Source organism: Coregonus lavaretus (genome assembly GCF_964263955.1).
Source record: "Coregonus lavaretus genome assembly, chromosome: 14".
NCBI lineage: Eukaryota > Metazoa > Chordata > Actinopteri > Salmoniformes > Salmonidae > Coregonus > Coregonus lavaretus.
Genome location: NC_140001.1, coordinates 38444457 through 38467950, shown reverse-complemented (window position 1 = coordinate 38467950; position 23494 = coordinate 38444457). Strand labels below are relative to the sequence as shown.

The window sequence follows — 23494 nt, the reverse complement described above, 5'->3', positions numbered from 1 at the left end:
TAATGTGTTCCACCTGGCCATCTTGCCACCACATTGAGCAGCGTTTTTTCAACAAGCTCTCACAGTCTCACATCAGAATTAGATATTCATCTATCTTTCTCAAACGTCTAATTTTTAAGTTGTTCCAAACTGCCTGCGTTTTTTTGCGCATCACATAACCTATCACCTGCACATTAAGAGTGGAAGCCTTTTCTGTTCACATAGTTAAACTCGTTCTGGGATGATTATTTTATGGCGACGTGGGTGCCATCTATCGCTGCGTTCATATTATTTGGGAACCCATTTGGTAAAGAAACCCCTCTTGACTTCAACCTGTTGTGGGATGGTGTATGGAATTGTAGGTTACAGTTCGTTTTGCTGATGGATGTGAGATGCCTATCGGCATGCTCCGGCTGAAGTGGCCGTTACCAAAAACCTGAGGTTGGATAGCACTTTGATGTGCAGCGGAATGGCATGTGTTTGCCTTTCTAAAGTAGATCTTAATCCTCGCAAAGATTCTAGAAGATTGGCTCATCAAATATCGTTTCCCCATACCAATCTGTAGTTTCTACAAAAAAAGTCCTACCTGTCTCTAAAAATGCTCTCTCTACGAAATGCAGCTTCTGCCAAATCTTCCAACAGAGTAAGATCAGCCATCTCTCATTCGATTTCCCATTATCTCAGTCTTTTATCGTATTTCAACAATGGTTTCACTTTTACACTTACCTATAATTTAACAAATTACTGTACTTTATATGGATTTTTATCGTAACAAATGTACTGATGTGGTGAAATTATAAATAGCCTGTCAAGATATGTTGCATGAATTCACAATGGAAGTACAATTTAAATCGGAAAATGATTTAATTATTAGGCCTACTCTCACACCTTTTCACCATATATTTTCCCTATTCTACACTTGACAAGCAGTTCCTTTACTCCACCACTTGGCACTGTGTGTATGCATGGTCATGTCTATACGTATACACTCTCAAGCAAATATTATATTGATAAATCCAAAGATTATGGATATACTAACAAGATACATGTCTCTCCGCCCTAACAATGGGAGTCATTGTCCACAAAGCGGCACAACAGGCTGTCTAGCTCCCGCCTATCCTTTCCTTGGATTGGTGGATACATCTCAGTATTGTAATCCTTTTTTTGAATATTGGATGAGGGTTGTTGACGTCAACTGACTGTATTCGATGGAGGGAGAGGTTCCATTAATATGCATAGCCATCTCGAGACAACTCCACACTATCTACCAAGAGAGTTCTCATCTATATTATTCTTAGCCGTCTATTTACCACCACAAACCGATGCTGGCACTAAGACCGCACTCAACGAGCTGTATTAGGCCACAAGCAAACAAGTAAATGCTCATCCAGAAGGGGCGCTCCTAGTGGCCGGGGACTTTAACGCAGGCAAACTTAAATCCGTTTTACCTAATTTCTACCAGCATGTCACATGTGCAACCAGAGAAAAAAAAAACTCTGGACCACTTTTACTCCACACACAGAGATGCATACAAAGCTCTCCCTCACCCTCCATTTGGCAAATCTGACCATAATTCTATCCTCCCGATTCCTGCTTACAAGCAAAAACTAAAGCAGGATGTACCAGTGACTCGCTCAATACGGAAGTGGTCAGATGACACAGATGCTACACTACAGGACTGTTTTAATAGCACAGACTGGAATATGTTCTGTGATTCATACAATGGCATTGAGGAGTAAAGGCTAGAGCTGCCGTTTTCAAGGAGCAGGAAACTGATCCGTACGCTTATAAGAAATCTCGCTTTGCCCTCAAACGAACCATCAAACAGGCAAAGCGTCAATACAGGACTAAGATTGAATCCTACTACACCAGCTCTGATGCTCGCTTCGAGGGAAGCAACACTGAAGCATGCATGAGAGCACCAGCTGTTCTGGACGACTGTGTGATCACGCTCTCCGTAGCCAATGTGAGCAAGACCTTTAAACAGGTCAACATTCACAAGGCCACAGGGCCAGACGGATTACCAGGGCGTGTACTCAGAGCATACGCGGACCAACTGGCAAGTGTCTGTAATACCTACATATTTCAAGCAGACCACCATAGTCCCTGTGCCCAAGAATGCGAAGGTAACCTGCCTAAATGACTATTGAGTGGTTGAAAAACGAGTTTTAATGACTCCAACCTAAGTGTATGTAAACTTCAACTGTGTATATATATATATATATATATATATATATATATATATATTTTTTTTTTTTATTTTTTTTTTTGCTGTGCTAAAAATGTGGCGCTCAAAACAGGTGGGGCTCCCCAGACAGGTGAGTATGTTGGGAAGCAATTTTGCACAGTTATCATACAAATTATAGGCCTACTTAGACATCCAATTAAAATGAAATATTGAATAAACAGTTTAGAGCGGGAAGTTTGCAGGGTTACTCTCTAAAGGAGATAACCCATTCATAGACTAACTGCCTTTAGTGCTTATTGATGATTGTATTTTCTGGATGGGGTGTTTTGTTAAGAGCTCCGACGCTCCTTAAAATGCATCGCTTGCAGTACGGTTTTGGAAACATAAGGAACATATCTTTCATATCAGTAAGAAAAATTTTCAAAAAAAATAAAGGTTAAATTACTACAAACCTTTATAGGGTTAGGGTTCTCACACAGCCATTTTTCCATGTTATAGCACTTGTTTACGAAAAACTGCCGGAATACAGTGGCGTACCTTTGCTAATTAGCTATCTGCGTCTCTGAACAAATGTGTTCTCACTGAAAAATACTATCGGCTGCAAATGTGTTAAAACCGGTTAAAATTGTGTATACAGTAAGTGTATATTTTGCATTTTGTGAAATTATTTTGATGTGATATAAAAGTAAAGGACTTTATGTTTCTAGAACCATACCGCAATTGAGAATCGATTCACGTTTAGATGGAATATTTGGCTGTTTTGGTTTCCAGAGCCAATTCGCCTCTAAACAGAAATGTAAGGTCCTAGGACTATAAGGAGTAACGTTTAGTCCATTATTTGGCTAGGGAGAAGATAGCATAGTCCAGGGGTAGGCAACTAGATTCAGTCACAGGCCGATTTTTGTCCAAGCGGATGGTCAGAGGGCCGGAACATAATTATAAAAATGTATACCCAGCAAATTGACCACAAGTAAGCCCAAAAAGAGATTGTATTTGAAAACAACATAATAATTTACTCACTTGATTACATTGAGACATGATCACAAATGTCTCTCTTTTTATTTGTAGGATATACTTGGAACAGATTTCCTGATTATTATTATTATTTTTACTATATTATTGGTGGAAAAAATCACTATTGGGAAGGTTTTGGCCCGGGGCCGCCTGTCGCCAACCCATGGCCTATTCTGTGTTTGAATTATCTCCCACTGCGTCGCAGCTGCAAACCACACTGCTGCTCCTGCTCCCCTCTCGCCCCTGGAAAGAAACGAGACACTAGCCTCAGAACACTCCTCCCCCCTCGCAAACTTGGAGCTTTCTCCCACTTTTACCATGTTCTTCTATAGTCTATACCCGGTCTTCTTCGATGCAGCCTATGTTTTCCTCCTTATCATAATGACGCTGGCCGTTGATGGAACAAATATGTCGCTGGACCGCCTCTAAAGCACAATTGAAACTTCAATGCCAGTGAATGTTTTTAAATCTCTTGATTTTGGTTGGATGAAATATGCGATGTCCGCGGGTGAGCCGGGTTCTTTTTCTGCTACATTCTGTTTTGTTTTTGTCTGCCAGCCATGTCGAGTTCTCGCTGCCTGGCAGCCTCCTCTCTCCAGACGAAGAACAAGGTCAGTGTGTCTCAGTTGTTACGACTAGCCTAAGCTATAATAACTGCAACAATGTTGCGATTTTATTGTTGCAATTTCACTTGCATGCATAGATTCAATGCAACAGCACACATCGTAGTTAGTCATTGCAAGGTTAGTGCATGAATCTGTGCATAATTTTAGCCAAGTGGCAGGTTGATCAATTAATCTATCATTTGATAATTGATTAACTGATTGATCTGGAAATTATATTGTAGGTGTTGGATCATTTCACTGTAGTGGTTATTCTTATCCAACTGGCCTAATGTTATTACTTTTCCATGTTATCCTCAGGTCGCTTTCTCCAGTCCCAGTCGGATGTGTCCATGGTCCATCCAGTCAAAGTTGACAGAGATGGACAGTTTCTCTCCCACTCTCTGGCACACCGCCTTGAGCGCGTGCGGCACAAGCGAGACTTGGGGGCTTTGGAGGGACGCGTTTATTATAAGGTGAACTACAAGGGCCGCGATTTGGTTTTCAATCTAACAGTCAACAACTATTTGGTGTCGAACGAATATATTCTAGAGCGGCGAAACGGGAGTCTGAACCGGACTGAGCACCGTACCACTGGGGTGAACGCCTGCCACCTGATCGGCACAGTGACTGATCCTACTAATGCGCGCGGGACAGCCGCCATCAGCACCTGTGAAGGCTTGGTAAGAAACCAGGATACTGACCATATTTGGAATTGAACTCCATGTCATCTTTAATTTTGTTCTCTGATTTTAAGACATACCCAGACAGCACACATAAATCTCGCCTACGTCGGCCGGATGTATACATGATATATCGGGCCGATGTAGTATGGAGAGCGTTTGCACATTGGCAATAGATCGCATTTGCCCTTCAGCCGCTGTTTGGAAGATGCATGTCAAAGCTTCTAAATTGTACTGGCAATAATCAAAAACAATATGCTTTACATTTGAGTCATTTAGCAGACGCAACTTACAATAGTGAGTGCATACATTTTAGTAGGTTTCTTTTTTCAAACTTGTCCCCCGTGGGATTTCAAACCCACAACCCTGGCGTTGCAAGCGCAATGCTCTACCAACTGATCTACATGGGACTATACTAGACTATTAGTGATTTTGTTTATGGGTAAAATGAAGAGAGAATATTTAAGTTAATGTCCAGTTTATTAGGCTATTGCTATACCATCACGTTCTTAAAAGAACTCCAGCACTGAGAAGAGGGAAACAAGTAACAGAGAAACAGAAACATCACATTGAACAAAAATATAGCTTATGCAGAGTGTGTGCAGTTAGTTAGATAAAAATGAATTAAGAGCAGGGAATATGTGATTAATATATTTACAAAAAAAGGGAACATTTGAGCCACTTGGTGAAAAGAATGCATGGGACAAGTACTGTAATCAGAAAAGGCGCTTTTATTCATTTATTTAAGCCTATAGGCTTTATACATATTTTCAGATAAAAAATATTGCCAACCATGACCCGGAAATGTTTGACTGGCCATGGGTAGGTTATGCCTAAAACATGATTATGCATAGAGAGAAGACAGCACGCACACCTTTGGGCGGTGTATCAAAATGCGTAGGGAATATGTAGTTTGGAGAGCGTTTGCACATTGGCAAGACGACACCGAGACATCAGAATAGAATGTTGATGCCTGGCCGACTTATAAACAATGTGACGGTGCAGCGCGCATGCATTTCGACCTCCCACACTCACAACCGCCCACCCACCGACCTTCAAAATGGAACGTGATCTACTAACGATATAACGTTGTTAGGCCGATGTCGGCGAGATGTATGTCTGCTGTCTTGGTAGTTGGGACAGTGTAATCCTTCTCCAATGCATCCTTATACTTTTCTCTTTGATTCAGTGATCAATATAAGGCTTCACAAATTAACCACATTGAGAAGCAGGTAAAGATAACTCAAATAAGGAGATATGTACCCTTGTTATGATTTAGCCACATTGATTTAGCTCAGATAGGACATTTCGTTTGTGTAATTTCTTGCCCTATTTCCATTTTGCCTATTATAGAAGCCGCTGCCTCCCCAAGGTCAGGAGAACTTCTTTAAAATATACAGGAGAGAGGCATCAGAGAAGTAGTAAAATGTGCAGAAGAGGATGTGGTCTGGCTAACCCCTCAGACTGACAGTACCTCGTCTGTTGGTCCGGCCTTCAAAGATTTCCTGACTGTTTGCAGAAAGACTTTAGCTCCATAGCTCCCAAACGTCTGCAGCTGCCGCCTCTTCTCAGTCTACTGGGAGACTCTGGCTCTCTTGCATGCTCTTTCTCTCCTCCCTCTCTCCCGTCTCACCCTACCTCTCCCGCTCTATGTCTTCTACTCTGAGCTCTCCCTGTATCTACACTGTTATGTTTCTCTTTGTTTGTTTGAGAATGTGGCTTCCAAGGCTACTACCTAGAAAGAGACTGAAATAAAACTTGGATTAGTGTCACACACAAACACACACACACACGAGACGGCAGTATTTTTAGAAATCTTGTATGTTTCTTATAAGAAACCTACTTTTATCTACAAAGGAAAGGAAGACTTCAATTTTCATCACAATGACAGTTGAGTTTTTCTCTCTGCTGACCAGAAAACAGCTGGACAGCAGAGAGAGACAAAGGGGAGACTTCTGTATTGTCCCTGATTTATTTACTGTAGTGGAATTACCAAGAGGATATGGAAGAGAAGGAACTTCCCTCTGTATTTGATCAGACGTGTCAGTAAATGGCCTGTGATGGATGTCTCTCAGTGTTGACTCTCGTCACATCAGGAATGCCTCTCCTGCAAGGTCTTGGCTCACTGTCTGTCAGTCATGTTTGGTTTACAGTCGCTCAATGAGCCAAACCTTGCAAATGCATGTCATTGAGGATATACAGCTGTTGTGATAGTGCATGCATTTGGGTTAGAGCAAAGAGACAGGGAGTGTGCAAAGACCTCCCTGCATTTGTTATCCAGTTGCTCCTAAATGTTTATTGGGCTGTGACCCCAGCAAGATCACCCCAGATAGACTTCAGTATTCAACGTTTCTCCAGGTCCCCAGGACGTTGGGCGATGCCGTCAATGTTGTCCACTAGGGGCAATGTGAGCACGTATTACCATCTAGTAGGCTCGCAGCTTGCTACAGTGTTGTGGAGGGGGATAGAGGATGGGCTTAAACTGTGTACTTTGGCTCTGAGGATCACAAGTTCAATTCCAGTGCCAGGCAATCATGATTTGTAAAAATGTTTTATCCCATACCTTAACCATTACATAAACTTAACCGTGAAGTTTTTTATGCATAACCGTCAACTTTTTTCTGTTTTAACAACCTTAACCCTTGCCTACTTTCACTTCACCCATAGACGTTTTTACTAATTTCCACGTAAAAGGACCCATGAGCACCAACATGTGAAGTTCATAGGAGCATATTAAATTGAGTTTCTAATGAAAGCTAAGAGCATATATTTCTGGGAAATGAAGGCATAGATACATCTTTCAACCATTTTCCATCTTAAAAATTAGCCATAAGTAATGGCTTTGATTTCTGGTCAAACAGATGTAAAAGGGGTCCTAGAAAACTTATACCAGAAAAAGTCTTAAAAAGGTATTAGAAATACATCAAAACACAATAATGTTGAAGTAAGACCCCTGCCAACTAATATCAACACTTATATTTAGATTTGGATAAATGATTTGCCTTCTGTAAGTTTAAGAAACATTCGCTTGTGCCTTGTAATTCTGTTACCAAAACCCCACATATCTTTAAGATATTTTCTAATTTCTCTCCCTCATGAGGAGGGAGGATAATGGTAATTCACAGAAGTAACAAGTAAAGATAGACCTACCAATTAGTGTTTTTACTGATATCCATTTTTGTTTATGAATTATTAAGTGATTAAAACTCGTAATTCGGTAACAGAATTACAGAAAAATCTGTAACGGAATTACTGCAATTAGAGTGTGAAAAAAGTCTGGACAACCCCTCCCTCCCTCTCTCTCTGCCTCTCTCTTTTCTCTCGCTCTAGTTAATGTTACTTGTCCCGGCTTACTGACACCTACCCATGTGAGCCCCCTCTCTTTCCATTTACTGTAACCAGAATCCGCACCCACTGAGCACCAGACGTCCATGGACGTTGAAAAGTAGTTGATGTAGATTTTTGGTCCGGTTCTTACTTACAGGTCCTTTTCCAACAATGTAGAGTTAAAGATTAAATACCAAATAGAAATAGTGACAGGAGGAATAAGTACACAGTGAATAACAATAACAAGTAAAAAAGAACATGGCTATATACAGGGAGTACCAGTACCAAGTCAATGTGCAGGGGTACAAGGTAATTGAGATAGCTACAGTATGTACATATAGGTAGGGGTAAAGTTACTAGGCAACAGAATAGATAATAGACTGAGCTGTAGCAGCAGTGTATTTGAAGCCGTAGCAGTATCATGTGTGGGCGTATGTAGTGTTTGTGTGTGTGCTGGGGTGTCAGTGTAAGTATGTGTGAGTGGGTGGGTAGAGACCAGTGTGTGTGCATAGAATAATAGCCAGTGTGTAGAATAATCAAATCAAATTATATTGGTCACATATGCGTGTTTAGCAGATGTTATTGCGGGTGTAGCGAAATTCTTGTGTTTCTAGCTCCGACAGTGCAGTAATATCTAACAAGTAATATCTTACAATTTCACAACATATACCCAATACACACAAATCTAAGTAAGGAATGGAATTTAAGAATATATACATATATGGACAAGCAATGACAGAGCGGCATGGACTAAGATACAGTAGAATATTATAGAATACAGTATATACATGTGAGATGAGTAATGCAAGAAATGTAAACATTATATTATCATGTGACAGATCATGTGACACTTAGATTGCACACAGGTGGACTTTATTTAACTAATTATGTGACTTCTGAAGATAATTGGTTGCACCAGATCTTATTTAGGGGCTTCATAGCACTTGTTTGAAACAAGTTATTTTTGGTGAAAATTTCACTTCACCAATTTGGACTATTTTGTGTATGTCCATTGCATTAAATCCAAATAAAAATACATTTAAATGACAGGATGTAATGCAACAAAATAGGAAAAACGCCAAAGGGGATGAATACTTTTGCAAGGCACTGTAAACAATGACATTAATCCGATTGATATTTGACCATTAATTTCTGCAAAACATGCAGTATTCTGTTAATGGAGTTGTTGTAGCTAGCTTGCTAGCTAAATTATTCCATCCCCAAACACCATGCTAGATCAATGTGAGTGGGCCAGTTTGTTTTTCATGGCCCCGTGCACTTAGATATCTGGCTATCTTCATTCTTGATAATCTACTAGGCACATAACATGACAACTCTTTGGGAACTTTAGTACTTACTTACCCGATTCACATCCATCACCGAAGCTGCCCGCCGTGGTGCTGTAAGACCGATGGTGTTAGTGGACTTGGAGCCTACATTGACTGTGGGCAAAGAACCAGTTTTAGCCTCAACTTCATGGCGAAAACACTCTTGCACTGTTGGTAGCCATCGTAATCGTTTGGGACAATGCGCCAGGGGTACCCTTGGCCCAGTCTGCCCGAAGCGGTAGGACTTTCTTCCCATCTTGACCAAACATGCATGCCGGTAAACAGGGCACTGCCTCGATCCCCCAGGCTGTTCCTCTCTTGACGTCAAAGCCGCAATGTATTGTTCGCATATGAGTTTTTTTTATAAATGTAATTCAAATTGCGAAAATAGAAGTGTATAATAAAAAAGAAACTTTAGCATAAAGACCTTTTTGATGGAATATCATCAATCTACGTTTTTAGATTTGTGGAAATATGTTGTGCAACCTCTCCTTTAATTCGGTGCAGATATTTAACAGCGTTTTGGGAAAATGTTGTCGCATAAAAAACGAAGGGAGATTTTACCGTAATTCTGTTACTAAACTTTGCATCTGCACAGTTCATCCAGTAAATGTGGTTTTGTGAAATGTTCTGTGGAAGTTGTTCAAAGTAGTCCTTGTGCATATAGTTGAATAGTTTGTTAAACGTTGAAATCAATGGTTTTTGTTTGGCAGACATTTTAAAGTGAAAAGTCTGAGTCTCAGTGTAATTCCAAAACATTTAAATAAACTAGGAGTAATATAGTGTGTGCAACTTTCATCATTTTTTATACCTAGTCTTCAGCCACCATTTGGAATACACTGCACTAATCCTCCCAGTAAGGGGGGAGGGTCAGTGTATGACCACAGGGCTAATCTACTATAGTGTTCCTTAGTAAGGAAAGAGGTCAGTGAATGACCAGACCACAGGGCAGGCAGCCAGCTGTGGGAGGAAAACACTGCCAAATCCAAGCTGCAGTAGAGGCCATGAGCACTGACTCCAGAGACACAGAGGCAGAGGCACTTCTCCAAGTATGAAATTATGGTCCAGATTTAACAAGCGCTTGCTCCACTTTATAATTGTTTTTTCTGTTTTCAGGGAAGAAAACAATGAAACAGTTTTATCAAGAAAATCTCAAGAAAACCACACCGGCCACGTTACATGTGCGAGCCTTGCAAAATAAATGTACACATACACGTTATTCAGTCATTTAACTTACACTGCTAGTGCATCTGCGAAAATATAACTTTGAGACGCTCCACAAGTCCCCTCCTTATTGGATATCAGGAAGACACAAACCCATGTGGATGCTTGAAGGACAAACGAGGAGAGCTTAATTAAAGATCTTACTAAAAACTGGCTAGGTTTCCCTTTTTATCTGTGGATTAATCGTCAGAGTAGACAAACACATGATTTTGTATGACTCCGGATAAAAATTCTACAAAGAACCAGCTAAAAAGAGGACCAAATGCATGTTAGGTAAAATAACAACCCAATGTTCATCTCCCAGGACAAACTAGCTAGCAACAGCTAGCTAGCTAAATGTCCATGAATGTTTCATGTTTGTTTCGACCTGCCCCGAAATTAATATAATTCATTCACAGTTGATTTTGGGATTTAAACCTTAGTGTCATTATCACTTCTAGTGGCTATAGACAAAATCAACATGCGCATTATGACGGACGCACGCGCGGCTGGTGTTGTTAAGGTGCTCATAGTGTGCACTTCCATCATGGTAAAACACATCACCCTGCGCTATGTTTGCATAACAGAACTGCCTAGGAAATAGCTACATACCTGCCTTGACCTACAGTAGGAGAAGGCCTAGTTTTTCTTTTTGCTCATTGGTTGTACTGCTTTTAAGGGTTAGCTGTGATTGGTGAACGGAATGGAATGCGTGTAGCTTGGCATGGACTAGGAGTCAGCCCAGGCGACCCCATAGGGACATGCCTCTGGAATGCAAAAAAGCTACAGCGTGGTTACTGTTACTAAATGATTACCCTGCAACCTCTGATTCCAGCCTGCTTCTTTTGGTAGAGCAAATAATGAACAGATGAAGTCAAATCCACGTGGTCTCAGGGCAATTCATATTTTTCTGTAAGTAACTCTGACACTCCATTTATTATGATATGTTACGTTACGTTAGGTTACATTATGAATAGCGGCCGTACAATAACATACAAATTGGATGATGTAAGTTATCATACGTCTTGGATGAGACCAGGTTGCTTGATTACGTTGGTGGTTAGGTGAACTAATGACAAAGGTTAGGGGAACTAAAACGGCAAAGGTTAGGTGAATTTGCGTAGCAGGTTAGGTGAATTGGGTTAAGTTTAGAATAAGGGTTTTGGGGTAGGGTTAGCTACGTACATTTGACATTTACATTTGAGTCACTTAGCAGACGCTCTTATCCAGAGTGACTTACAGTTAGTGCATTCATCTTAAGATAGCTAGGTGGGACAACCACATATCACAGGCAGAGGGGGGGGTTAGATACTGTTTGAAGAGGTAGGGTTTCAGATGTATTCGGAAGATGGGCAGGGACTCTGCTGTTCCGTAAGCACCATGGTCTTGTAGTGGATGCGAGCTTCGACTGGAAGCCAGTGGAGTGTTGCGGAGGAGCACGGTGACATGAGAGAACTTGAGAAAGTTGAAAACCAGGCAGGCTGCAGCGTTCTGGATAAGCGCAGTGTAAAATGCTACAGTTGTCCCCGATGCGACTTGAACATGCAACCTTTGGATTGCTAGAGAGTCGTGGATAACACCCACCCATCCTCTCTGTCAAACCTCCCTACTTACGTTTCTGTCTAAAGTAACCAGACCATTAGCGGGTATCATACGTCTTGGAGGTGCTCAGAAATACATAAAGTATGTTTTGTATGGCTCTGAGGTTGGTCAAATGGGCACAACCAACTTGAACTAGCAGTTGAAGGGTTTTAGTATAACATGATTAATATCTAAGGAAATTAATTTCCATGTGTACTATCTGTGCTTAGAGTTGAAAGAAGTTAACCCAAAATAAGATAGCAATGTTATTAAAAGTTATAATGAAAAGTTTTAAGGAAGTTATTAAAAAACCTCCAAATAACCTATTATTTCTGTTCTCAGAGCGTTAATAAAACTTTGAAGGATCAGATCTGATTGGTCAAAAGACCAATAATTGGGCAATAGACCAGAATTGGTCTGTCTGTGTAAAGGCAGTCAATGTCACATAGAAACATTCACAGGACATAGCCGTTGAAAAAAATGTTTTATTCAAGCTCTGCAGTCAAACCAAACCCAATACTTTTTCCTTGGTCACCCCAAGACACTACAAGGAACAAGTATTTGCATGTTCAATGCCATTATTTCAGTATATTATCTTTTGTGAAATGCTTATCTGCTCATGCTGTCTAAAGCCACATATTCATTCCCCAGCTAGCATATTTGGTTCCTTGGAAATTGTGGGAACATACAGTACCAGTCAAAAGTTTTGACACACCCACTCATTCAAAGGTTTTTCTTTATTTTTAAAATGTTTTACATTGTAGAATAATAGTGAAGACATCAAACTATGAAATAACACAAATGGAATCATGTAGTAACCAAAGAAGTGTTAAACAAATCAAAATATATTGGAGATTTGAGATTTTTCAAATAGCCACCCTTTGCCTTGATGACAGCTTTGCACACTCTTGGCATTCTCTCAACCAGCTTCACCTGGAATGCTTTTCCAACAGTCTTGAAGGAGTTCCCACATATGCTGAGCACTTGTTGACTGCTTTTCCTTCACTCTGCTGTCCGACTCATCCCAAACCATCTCAATTGGGTTGAGGTCGGGGATTGTGGAGGCCAGGTCATCTGATGCAGCACTCCATCACTCTCCTTCTTGGTAAAATAGCCCTTACACAGCCTGGAGGTGTGTTGGGTCATTGTCCTGTTGAAAAACAAATGATAGTCCCACTAAGCCCAAACAGATGGGATGGCGTATTGCTGCAGAATCCTGTGGTAGCCATGCTGGTTAAGTGTGCCTTGAATTCTAAATAAATCATAGTCAGTGTCACCGGCAAAGTACCCCCACACCATAACACCTCCTCCTCTTTGCTTTACGGTGGGAACTACACATGCGGAGATCATCCGTTCACCCACACCGCGTCTCAAAAAGACACAGCAGTTTGAACCAAAAATCTCCAATTTGGACTCCAGACAAAAGGACACATTTCCACTGGTCTAATGTCCATTGCTTGTATTTCTTGTTCGTATTCTTCTCTTCTTCTTATTGGTGTGCTTTAGTAGTGGTTTCTTTGCAGCAATTCGACCATGAAGGCCTGATTCACACAGTCCCCTCTGAACAGTTGATGTTGAGATGCGTCTGTTACTTGAACTCTGTGAAGCATTTATTTGGGCTGCAATTTCTGAGGCTGGTAACTCTAATGAACTTATCCTCTGCAGCAGAGGTAACTCTGGGTCTTCCGTTCCTGTGGTGGTCCTCATGAGAGCCAGTTTCATCATAGCGCTTGATGGTTTTTGCGACTGCACTTTAAGAAACTTTCAAAGTTCTTGAAATGTTACGTATTGACTGACCTTCATGTCTTAAAGTAATGATGGACTGTCGTTTCTCTTTGCTTAGTTGAGCTGTTCTTGCCATAATATGGACTTGGTCTTTTACCAAATAGGGCTATCTTCTGTATACCCCACTGCCTTGTCACAACACAACTGATTGGCTCAAACGCATTAAGAAGGAAAGAAATTCCACAAATTAACTTTTAACAAGGCACACCTGTTAATTGAAATGCATTCCAGGTGACTACCTCATGAAGTTGGTTGAGAGAATGCCAAGAGTGTGCAAAGCTGTCATCAAGGCAAAGGGTGGCTAGTTGAAGAATCTCAAATATAATAATAATTTTACATTATTATTATTATTATTATTATTATTATTATTATTATTATTATTATTATTATTATTATTAAGAATCTCAAATATGAAATATATTTGTTTAACACTTTTTTAGTTACTACATGATTCCATATGTGTTATTTCATAGTTTTGATGTCTTCACATTGATTCTACAATGTAAAAATAAAGAAAAACCCTTGAATGAGTAGGTGTGTCCAAACTTTGGACTGGTATTGTATGTTTTTGATTTGACATTGGTTGTGGGAATGAAGCCATACATTTCCTGACCGGTAAAACTGAACGTTTTTTAAACGTTCTGAGAACAGAAGTGAAAATTACACCTGTTCTGGGAATGTTTCTTTTTTAGGTTGCAGGGAGGTTCTGAGAACATTTAACTCTGGTTCCTGCAAAGTTTTCCTGGGAGGTTTTATTAACGCTATGAGAATGGAAATTATTGATTATTTGGAGGTTTTTGAATAACTTCCTTAAAACTTTAACTGAATCTTTCAATACGACTTTTAATACACAATGCCAGCTTATTTTGGGTTACATTTTTTAAAACTCCAAGCACAGATGGTACACATGGAAATGAATGTCCTTCGATATTAATCGTGCAAACATATTAATTTATTATTGTGACACGACATCAGTGAGATTCAAACCTATGATCTTGTGTTCTCTGTCCATGGAATTAGTCCACTGCGCCACCAGGATGGAGCTACAGATGTCCTTATCTACATTTGATCACTCTTTTGCCTCAGAAAAATGTCCTGCACGTCAGGAAATTCAAATGAGCCTTTTGATTTAGATATGTTCCTTGAAAATCCGCAGTTCTCTTTCTCTCCATGCAGGGGCAGTCGAGTCTTTGGACCAGTGCCAACTATCAAAATCATCCCCCCTCGCTCATGGTTGTCACTAGTTACCACAGCCACAAAGTCAAAATTGGCTTTTGTAGAAATTCATAAAAACAAAAATGTGCTTAATTTAAGGTTAGGGTTAGGCATAAGGTTAGCAGTGTGGTTAGGGTTAGCCTATGATTTTAAATCCATTGCTAGGTCTGTGTTTATTCACGTTCTGAGAATGGAATATACTGTATATGTTTTTAAATAACATTCTTAGAACGTTCTCTGAATGTTACATTTTTCTTGTGGTTTTAATGGAAAGTTTTCATGTTCTGAGATAACGGAATTTAGAGCTTATTGATGTTAACCCCTTACGCTCGTGGGAATTGGCTAATTGGCCTATATGGATTGGGCTAAATTGAAATACTTCTTACAGAAGAAATATGGAAAGCATATGCATAACCATGGTAGCAATTACACTGAACAAAAATATAATCGCAACATGTAAAGTGTTGGTCCCATGTTTCATGAGCTGAAATAAAAAATCCCAGAAATGTTCCATAAGCACAAAAATGTTTGTTTCTCTCAAATGTTTTTCATGCATTTGTTTATATACCTGTTAGTAAGCATTTCTCCTTTGCCAAGATAATCCATCCACCAGACAAGTGTGGCATATCAAGAAGCTGATTAAACAGCATGATCATTACACAGGTGCACCTTGTGCTGGGGACAATAAAAGGCCACTTTAAAATGTGCAGTTTTGTCACACAACACAATGACACAGATGTCTCAAGTTTTGAGGGAGTGTGCAATTGGCATGCTGACTGCAGGAATGTTCACCAGAGCTGTTGCCAGAGAATTTAATGTTCATCTCTCTACCATAAGCTGCCTCCAACGTCGTTTTAGAGAACGACCGGCCTCACAACCGCAGACCACGTGTAACCACGCCAGCCCAGGACCTCCACATCCGGCTTCTTCACCTGTGGGATCGTCTGAGGGGGGTGTGGGGGTGTTTCCAAGTGGCTGTACACCTCTCCAAAGTGTGCATAGATCCTAAGTAATTTCAATGCACTTTTATGACTCAAAGAAGAGTCTTCAACTATAAGGTGCTTTTTTGAGCTCTCCTAGTTGTGCCGTTGAGGAACTAGAGAAAGTACACTTGTAGTTGTTTTGTTTGGAATAATGCCTTTACACAATTACTGTTGTTATTTACCCAATCCAAAAACGGTCCATTATAAACTGCTATCTGGGTCAGGTGGGCATAATTTGAAAGCTTGTTCTATTGCCAACATGACTAGCTACGTTAATAAAATATGATCTTACAGTGTTAGGCTTTCACAAGGCAATTCAGAGAAGCAGATCGTAATTTTGGTGCGCATAGAATGGAGTCATGAGTGCATTCAGATGCGTGGTTTGCGACAAATGTTCTATACAATACAACAAACAGGCTCATTCTGTTCAGGACAACCCACGGTATAATGTCATAGTTATAATAAACATTGACACTGTATATTACATGAGTTTTATGATATGGAAATGTGAAGTGCACATTTGGACTCACGGGTGTTTGGCTTGCTTGTATGACATCAAAGTGGTATGTATTATAATACTCAACATGTCATCTTTCAAAATACATCAAGTCCTCGTAATTTACAGCATTTCCATCACTCGGACAACAAAACATTTGCACGCACAGTGCTCAAGTTCAGAACAGCTATCAGTCAAAACCCATACAGCGCTGTGAAGTGTATAGCAGTGGTTCCCAACCTTTTTTGGTTAGTGTACCACGAAATGAATTTTTGTCTGCCCGGAGTACTGCCCGGAGTACCCCTGAAGTACCCCTTCATGTGCATTTTACCAGTAAGTCTATGGTCTCATGAGTCTTCCAGGGGTCCTAGTACCCCTGGTTGGGAACCACTGATGTATAGCATGTTACTGTACAGCCACTGCATTCAAATGTAGGCGCTTATCAGTGTCCAAACCTCTATACGGGTATGAGTGTAAAGGGCTACTGTGGACAATTATTATTTTTTGAACGTTCCCATAATATTGTCAAGAACTGACATAAAAGAGAACCATACATTCTCTGAAAGTTCTGAGAATATCACTTGTCACACTATTTTTAAAAAACTTTCCCAGAATGTAGTAAAATTATGACATTAAACAGAACCACATGGGAGCTTGTGTGGAATGTTCTGTGGAAGTACTGAAATTCCCAGAGAAGAACGTTGTTTCTTAACGTTCAAGGACATTTTTTAGGACTTTAAATAGAACAGTGAGGAAACCTATAGGAAACATTATGCTGAAGTATTGAAATTCCCACAGAAGAAAGTTCTCTGAACTATTTGAGAACATTCCCAATTTCAAACCAGTTGGAGAACATTCCTAAAACATTACCAAAATTAAATGTAACCATGTTTGAACTTTTAGGAAACGTTCTGTTAAAGTAAGGACAATAGGAAATACCAAGAAAATGTTTTTTTGTCTAGTTGCTTAAATATGCTGAGAGTGTTCAAAGCCAAGCAACTACCCTGCACCATTCCCAGAAAGTTGTGGGAAGTTGTATGTAAAATAACCATAGGACAACCACACTCTCACCAAGCTCTAAGAAACACATGGTTCTCAGAACGTTATGTGCTAGCTGGGTATGGTGAGCTGGAAAGAAAAGTTGTGATTAATCATCATCCACACCATCCCTCCCCGGTCCCCACCTCCCCTCCCCATGTATCCCAGTAAGGAGTGGAAGGCCACAGACACACTCTGTTACAGCAGTCACGCAGCCAGCCAGGCAGAAGGCAGCTTACCCCTGGCCGCCCGGCCATCTTGGCCTGCCCTCCAAAGCCCAGCAGAAGCAGGAAACAGAGCTAAAGCAGTTCCACATGGCTACTGTATTACAGCTTCCCTGGCTCTGGCACCTCACACTCACACGCACTCCCTCTCAGATACTCAAAGGGGAGGAGTAGGAGGATGGGGGAGAGAAGGGGGAAGAGGGGGAAGAGGAAGAGGAGGAGGAAATGGTGAGGCTTAGAGAAGGCAGGCTGGGTCAGTTGGCAGAACTTAGAATGAACAATTTAGGACTCCCAGTCTGTGCTAATTAGTTTAGGACTTTCTGAGTTTATCTCTTTGTTTGTTTGTTCTCAACATGTTTGTTTCCTGAAATTCTCTGAAAGTACATTGAAGGCACTTTGAATGAGGAACATAGGTTTCCTTTCATATTTTCATGTTCTGTGTTGTTGAATGCTAGTGGAGTAATAGACGCCTTGACAGCTTGTGGATGGTACTTTAAGGATTACAGGTAGTATCATGCATTGATCCCTATGCAGACCACTCCTGAGTCAGGGTGAATGTTTGGATGGGCCTCTCTTGATTCCTTACCGGCTGATCTGCAACCCTCCATCTGGTTTTTTCTTTTGGGACTGACTTAAGAAAACATCTAGAGGAAACAGCCTCCAATCCATAACCCAGATAGATATGGAGTGCACTCCACATCTCCTTGTTGGAAGGAGGTAAAAAAAAACAAGCATGTATTAGTCTATAAAGTGTTTATTTTGGTATCTATAGAAATAGATACAACACAGAGAAGCAGTCAAAACACCAGCATTCATCTGGCATTCGTAACTGACCATATAACAATAACCAACTGAGTCTCTGCATGCTTTTTGAATGAGTCCACTGAGCTGTGAGAGCCCTGGCTTGCTTCCACTCTCTTTGGCTCAGTGTTGCAGAGCCCTTGGCAGAACTGAATCACTCCCATGATCTAACCGTTTCCCAAACTCGGTCCTGGGGACTCCAAGAAGTGGGGTTAGTTGATTTTTGAGCTTGATGATCAGTAAAAAATTTTAATAGGCTGTGTGGTGCTAGGGCAAAAAACGATGTGCACCTCTTTGGATCCCCAGGACCGAGTTTGGGAAACTCTGATCTAACCACTGATCAGAGAGAACACGGTCAGAGCCATATATACAGGGAGAGTTTGGCGCAGAGAAATTCATAAAGATAAAGGTATCTATGGTTTGGCCATTGTGGTTCCAATCAAAAAGTGTTACGGTGCCAGATGACATCACACAATTCTGTGGGAGCCATGTTCCTGCCTCAACAAGCTCTCACAGTCTCACGTCAGAATTAGACATTCATCTAAAAAAGGTTAAAGTTAAGTTTAGGCATTAACTCTGAATTTTTAAGCTTAGGGTGTAGTTTAGGCATTAACTCCGAATGGTTAAGGTTTGGGATAGGCTTAAAACAAACATGCAACCTTTAAATGCTTACTCCCATCCACCATCACCGTCCACAACACCCTAGCAAAACCGAAACCTACTTGAAGGTAACAGCGCTCACTGTTGCCCCTAGAGGCCGGTTTCCACGACATCTCCTGACGTCCTTGGACATGGATGGTCGTCTAATACTGACTTGTATCACGGGTGACCTGGCTGCATGCCTTCTGGTCAACTTTGACCAATAGCAGTTCACAGAATTGGCAACCAAACTGAAAACCTGAACTGCTAGAATCAGAACTACATTTGAAACAGTCATTATTAATGGGTGAATGCACTCATGGAGTGCTATTGCTCTATAGGAGTCTCTGACCATGGTTCACCTGTAATACCTGTGATTATGTTTGTTGTGTCCCTGACTGGGGGATCCGCCATAAGCACAGAGCCAGGTGCTCTGACATAGTTGTTGCTGAGGGACTATTGCCTAAAGTATTTTGCACTCTCTGAACCCTCAGCGCACAATTACTAGAAACTCAACCCTAGCCTCCTGAGACATAAACTTGGCTGGAGAGAATAGCAGATTTTCTAGCTAGAGACATGCAGTAGACTGCAGGATGCCTTAGAGCAGAACAGCACAGCACTAACTTCAGTGGATGAGTGGATGGCAACGCTTGTCCCCCCCTCTCGCTCACTCCCTCGCTCCCTCATTTTATTTTTTGCATGTTGATTTGGAGATGCAGAGAAAGGCACACCTAGGTGCAGTTTGGGCTTGTTAGTACATACATTTGACACACACACAGACACACTCACGTTGCACTCTCTACATGATGGAATGCGCCCCAGGGCAGTGATTGATGCCTCCCTCAAGGAGATAACTCTGCCCTGACCTTAGCTGTAGGTGTTTAGTGAGTGACCATACAGATACAGCACTGCAGCATTAGCTTCTCTACTGACTTTCATGGCTTTGAAATTATACATCGGAGTTGTATGTATGTTGTACCTCACATTTTCCATTTTAGTCATAGCAAGTTACAATATGTTGGATCGGTACTCTGTCTCCACACACACACACACGCACACGCGCACACACACACACACACACACACACGCACACGCACACGCACACACACACAGTGTACACAAACTGTATGCAGTGTGTCTGTTTCCCCCACAGAAAGGTATCTTTACCTTGCCTGAGGGACCCCACTTCATTCAGCCAGTCCAGGGGTCCACTGATGGGGCTGTCGAGCGGGAGGGACCAGAGCCCCATGTGGTCTACCCCAGCGTAACCACGGTACCGCACAGATACCGACGCAGCTCTGAGGCCCGGGACACACACAGCCCCTGTGGGGTCAGAGGTGAGAAGAATAGAATAGAACATAGCTCAATTAAATAGGATATCATTGAATAGAGTTTGTTTTGTTAGATTGGTTTGCATTTTGTAAATGTTTTGAATGAGCATGTGGAATGCTCAACGTCCTATTTTTCCTCTAGTCTGTTTTACCCCATATCTGTGTGCTGTTGTCCGTCCTGCAGACGCACCAGGTGATTCCCTAGTGGTGGAGAGGGAGAGAGAAGACTGGGAGAGGGAACAGCAGGAGGAGGAGAGGGAGAGAGAGGAGGAGACGGCTCAACATCGCTCCCAACGCTCCGTCAGCAGAGAGAGGTGCACAGCATTGTTTCCCCTACCATTGTATAGGCAGGTTGGGTGGCAGAAAATATTTTGGCTTCTATTGACACATTTTATGCCAGTAGGAATCAAACTAGGGGACTGGTGCAGAGTCTGTTTCTAACCTTATCATCGTCTATAACTGAAATTCACTTCTCTTTCTTTGTGTTTCTCTGTCTTGTGTGAAGGTGGGTAGAGACAATGGTGGTGGCAGACTCTAAACTGATCGACTACCACGGCAGTGACAACGTCGAGTCTTACATCTTCACCATCATGAACATGGTGAGTCGGGAGTATCAACCTTTAACTGACACTCCGTCCACACAAGACATATACACAGTAACAGTGTCATGACATGACAGCAGTGTGTGTGTGTGTGTGTGTGTGTGTGTGTGTGTGTGTGTGTGTGTGTGTGTGTGTGTGTGTGTGTGTGTGTGTATGTGTGTGTGTGTGTGTGTCAGGTGGCAGGGATCTTCCATGATGCCAGTATAGGAAATGCCATCCACATCATCCTGGTCCGCCTGATCCTCCTGCAAGGAGAGGAGGTAATCAACACTTCACGTTAACACAGACATATGATGAGGGCTCTTAATTAACTTTTTCATTGGCATCAATGGTGTTCCCAACTTGAAAAAGTTAGGAGCACCAAACGGTAGCCTATAGGAGCACCAGAAAAATAGATTAGGCCTATTGGAATCCTATTGTTTGAGGTAGCTATCCAGCCCCTTTCCTTTCTTCCAGTGCTATCTTAAACCATACTGGGCAAGTTACCAGGTTTTTAGCCAGCTAGGTTTGCTAGCCAGTTAGCAAATTAGAGCCCAGCATATGATGTCTGTCATATGATGTCTGTTGACATCTAATCTTAAACTTCTAGGATTGACATAATTCATATAAGAGGAGTGCACCTGAGCGGCAGGTAGCCTAGCGGTTAAGAGTTTTGGGCCAGTAACTGAAGGTCGCTGGTTCGAATCCCCGAACCGAGTAGGTGAAAAATCTGTCGATGTTCCCTTAAGCAAGGCACTTAACCCTAATTGCTCCTGTAAATCGCTCTGGATAAGAGTGCCTGCTAAATGACTATAATGGAAATGCACAATATCAAAACAACTCAAACATCCAAGTCTCCAGCTGATGTGTTTTGTTGTCTTTTATCTGGGCCTCTATGATGATGGTGTTGATCATGTTGTCTACTGCAGAAAGGGCTGAAGATCATCCACCATGCAGACACTTCTCTGGCCAGTTTCTGTGCCTGGCAGAAGAACCTCAACCCACTAAGTGACACACACCCTGCTCACCACGACGTGGCAGTGCTGGTCACCAGGTAAGACTGCAGCCATACACACACATCAACACTCACATACTACTGTACCACTGTGGATTGTGTATCACGATGCTGAGGTCCCTGTGTGTGTGTGTGTGTGTGTGTGTATGTGTGTGTGTGTGCGTGTGCATTTCGACCACCAGGAAGGACATCTGTGCAGGGCTCAACGAGCCGTGTGAGACCCTTGGTCTGTCCCATCTGTCAGGGATGTGCCAGCCTCACCGTAGCTGCAACATCAACGAAGACTCAGGACTACCTGTAGCCTTCACCATTGCACACGAGCTGGGACATAGGTTTGTGGCTGTGTGTGTGTTTCTCCAATTTCTACTTCGATCTAAGTCAAGACTATCTAATAATTGCTTCAATAGATCAAATTCAAAAGGACCATCTCATCTTTGTTTTCCTCAGCTTTGGGATCCACCATGATGGTCAGGGGAATGACTGTGAGATGGATGGCAGACACCCCTTCATCATGTCCAGACAGCTGATGTATGACACCTCCCCCCTTACCTGGTCCTCCTGCTCCAAAGACTACATCACACGCTTCCTAGAGTGAGTGTCTTTCTCTCTCCCTGTCTGCTGTATGTCTGTCTCACTCCATCTTCCTCTCTTTCTTTCTCTCGCTCCTTCTCTTTTTCTCACCTTCTCACTTCTGTGTAGTTGTTTGATGCTAACACAGATGACGTGATCTCTCTGACCCTCTAGTCGTGGTTGGGGCTTCTGTCTGGACGACCGTCCCTCAAAGAAGGATCTGACCACCCCACTGGCCCGTCTGGGGGTCCGCTACACCACACAGCACCAGTGCCAACTACAGTACGGCCCCAATGCCACCTACTGCCACGAGATCGATGTGAGTTACACACACACATACACACACCACCACCACCAGTTCCGAGTCTGGATGGACACTTACTTAGCCTGGGTTTGTCTTCCTTCTAGAATGTTTGTCAGATAGCCTGAGTTTGTCTTCCTTCTAGAATGTGTGTCAGATCCTGTGGTGTTCAGTGAATGGGTCCTGTCGCTCTAAACTGGACTCACCCATAGATGGTACTCGCTGTGGCCCTGAGAAGGTAGGATGAGGCTGTGTGTGTTTGTACGTGTGTGTGTTGTGGGGCACAGTTTCACTGGCAAGTTTGCGATGGTGTTTAGAATGTCCACTCTCATGTGTGTGTATGTGTTCTCTCTGTCAGTGGTGTATCTCAGGGGAGTGTGTTATCATAGGGAAGCTACCGGAGACAGTGAATGGGAACTGGGGACAGTGGAGTAGCTGGTCTCACTGTTCCAGGACCTGCGGGGCCGGGGTGAAGTCTGCTCACAGGGAGTGTAACCACCCCAAGTAAGAACTGACCCCACATCTGAATCTCCTTTCCTCTCCTCACCTATTCTATCTTTCCTCTTCCCTCTTCTCCTTTTTCCTCCTCCCCTTTTTCCATATTTGATTA

At 42.0% G+C, this 23494-nt stretch overlaps 1 protein-coding gene across 1 annotated transcript in view; it reads left to right on the top strand.

Moving 5' to 3' along the window:
- Window positions 1-3674: 3674 nt before the first annotated feature.
- The window catches only part of LOC311141623 (A disintegrin and metalloproteinase with thrombospondin motifs 12-like), a gene marked incomplete at its 5' end in the record, with an annotated part of 42165 nt that continues 22345 nt past the window's right edge, over window positions 3675-23494 (top strand). Inside the window, 12 exons of the mRNA XM_084177012.1 lie at window positions 3675-3792; window positions 4105-4466; window positions 20240-20423; window positions 20602-20731; window positions 20923-21016; window positions 21196-21279; window positions 21928-22052; window positions 22196-22345; window positions 22461-22604; window positions 22758-22902; window positions 23030-23122; window positions 23243-23388. Of these exons, the coding sequence (XP_084033138.1) occupies window positions 3675-3792; window positions 4105-4466; window positions 20240-20423; window positions 20602-20731; window positions 20923-21016; window positions 21196-21279; window positions 21928-22052; window positions 22196-22345; window positions 22461-22604; window positions 22758-22902; window positions 23030-23122; window positions 23243-23388 (1775 nt within the window). The remainder of the gene's footprint in view (window positions 3793-4104; window positions 4467-20239; window positions 20424-20601; window positions 20732-20922; window positions 21017-21195; window positions 21280-21927; window positions 22053-22195; window positions 22346-22460; window positions 22605-22757; window positions 22903-23029; window positions 23123-23242; window positions 23389-23494) is intronic.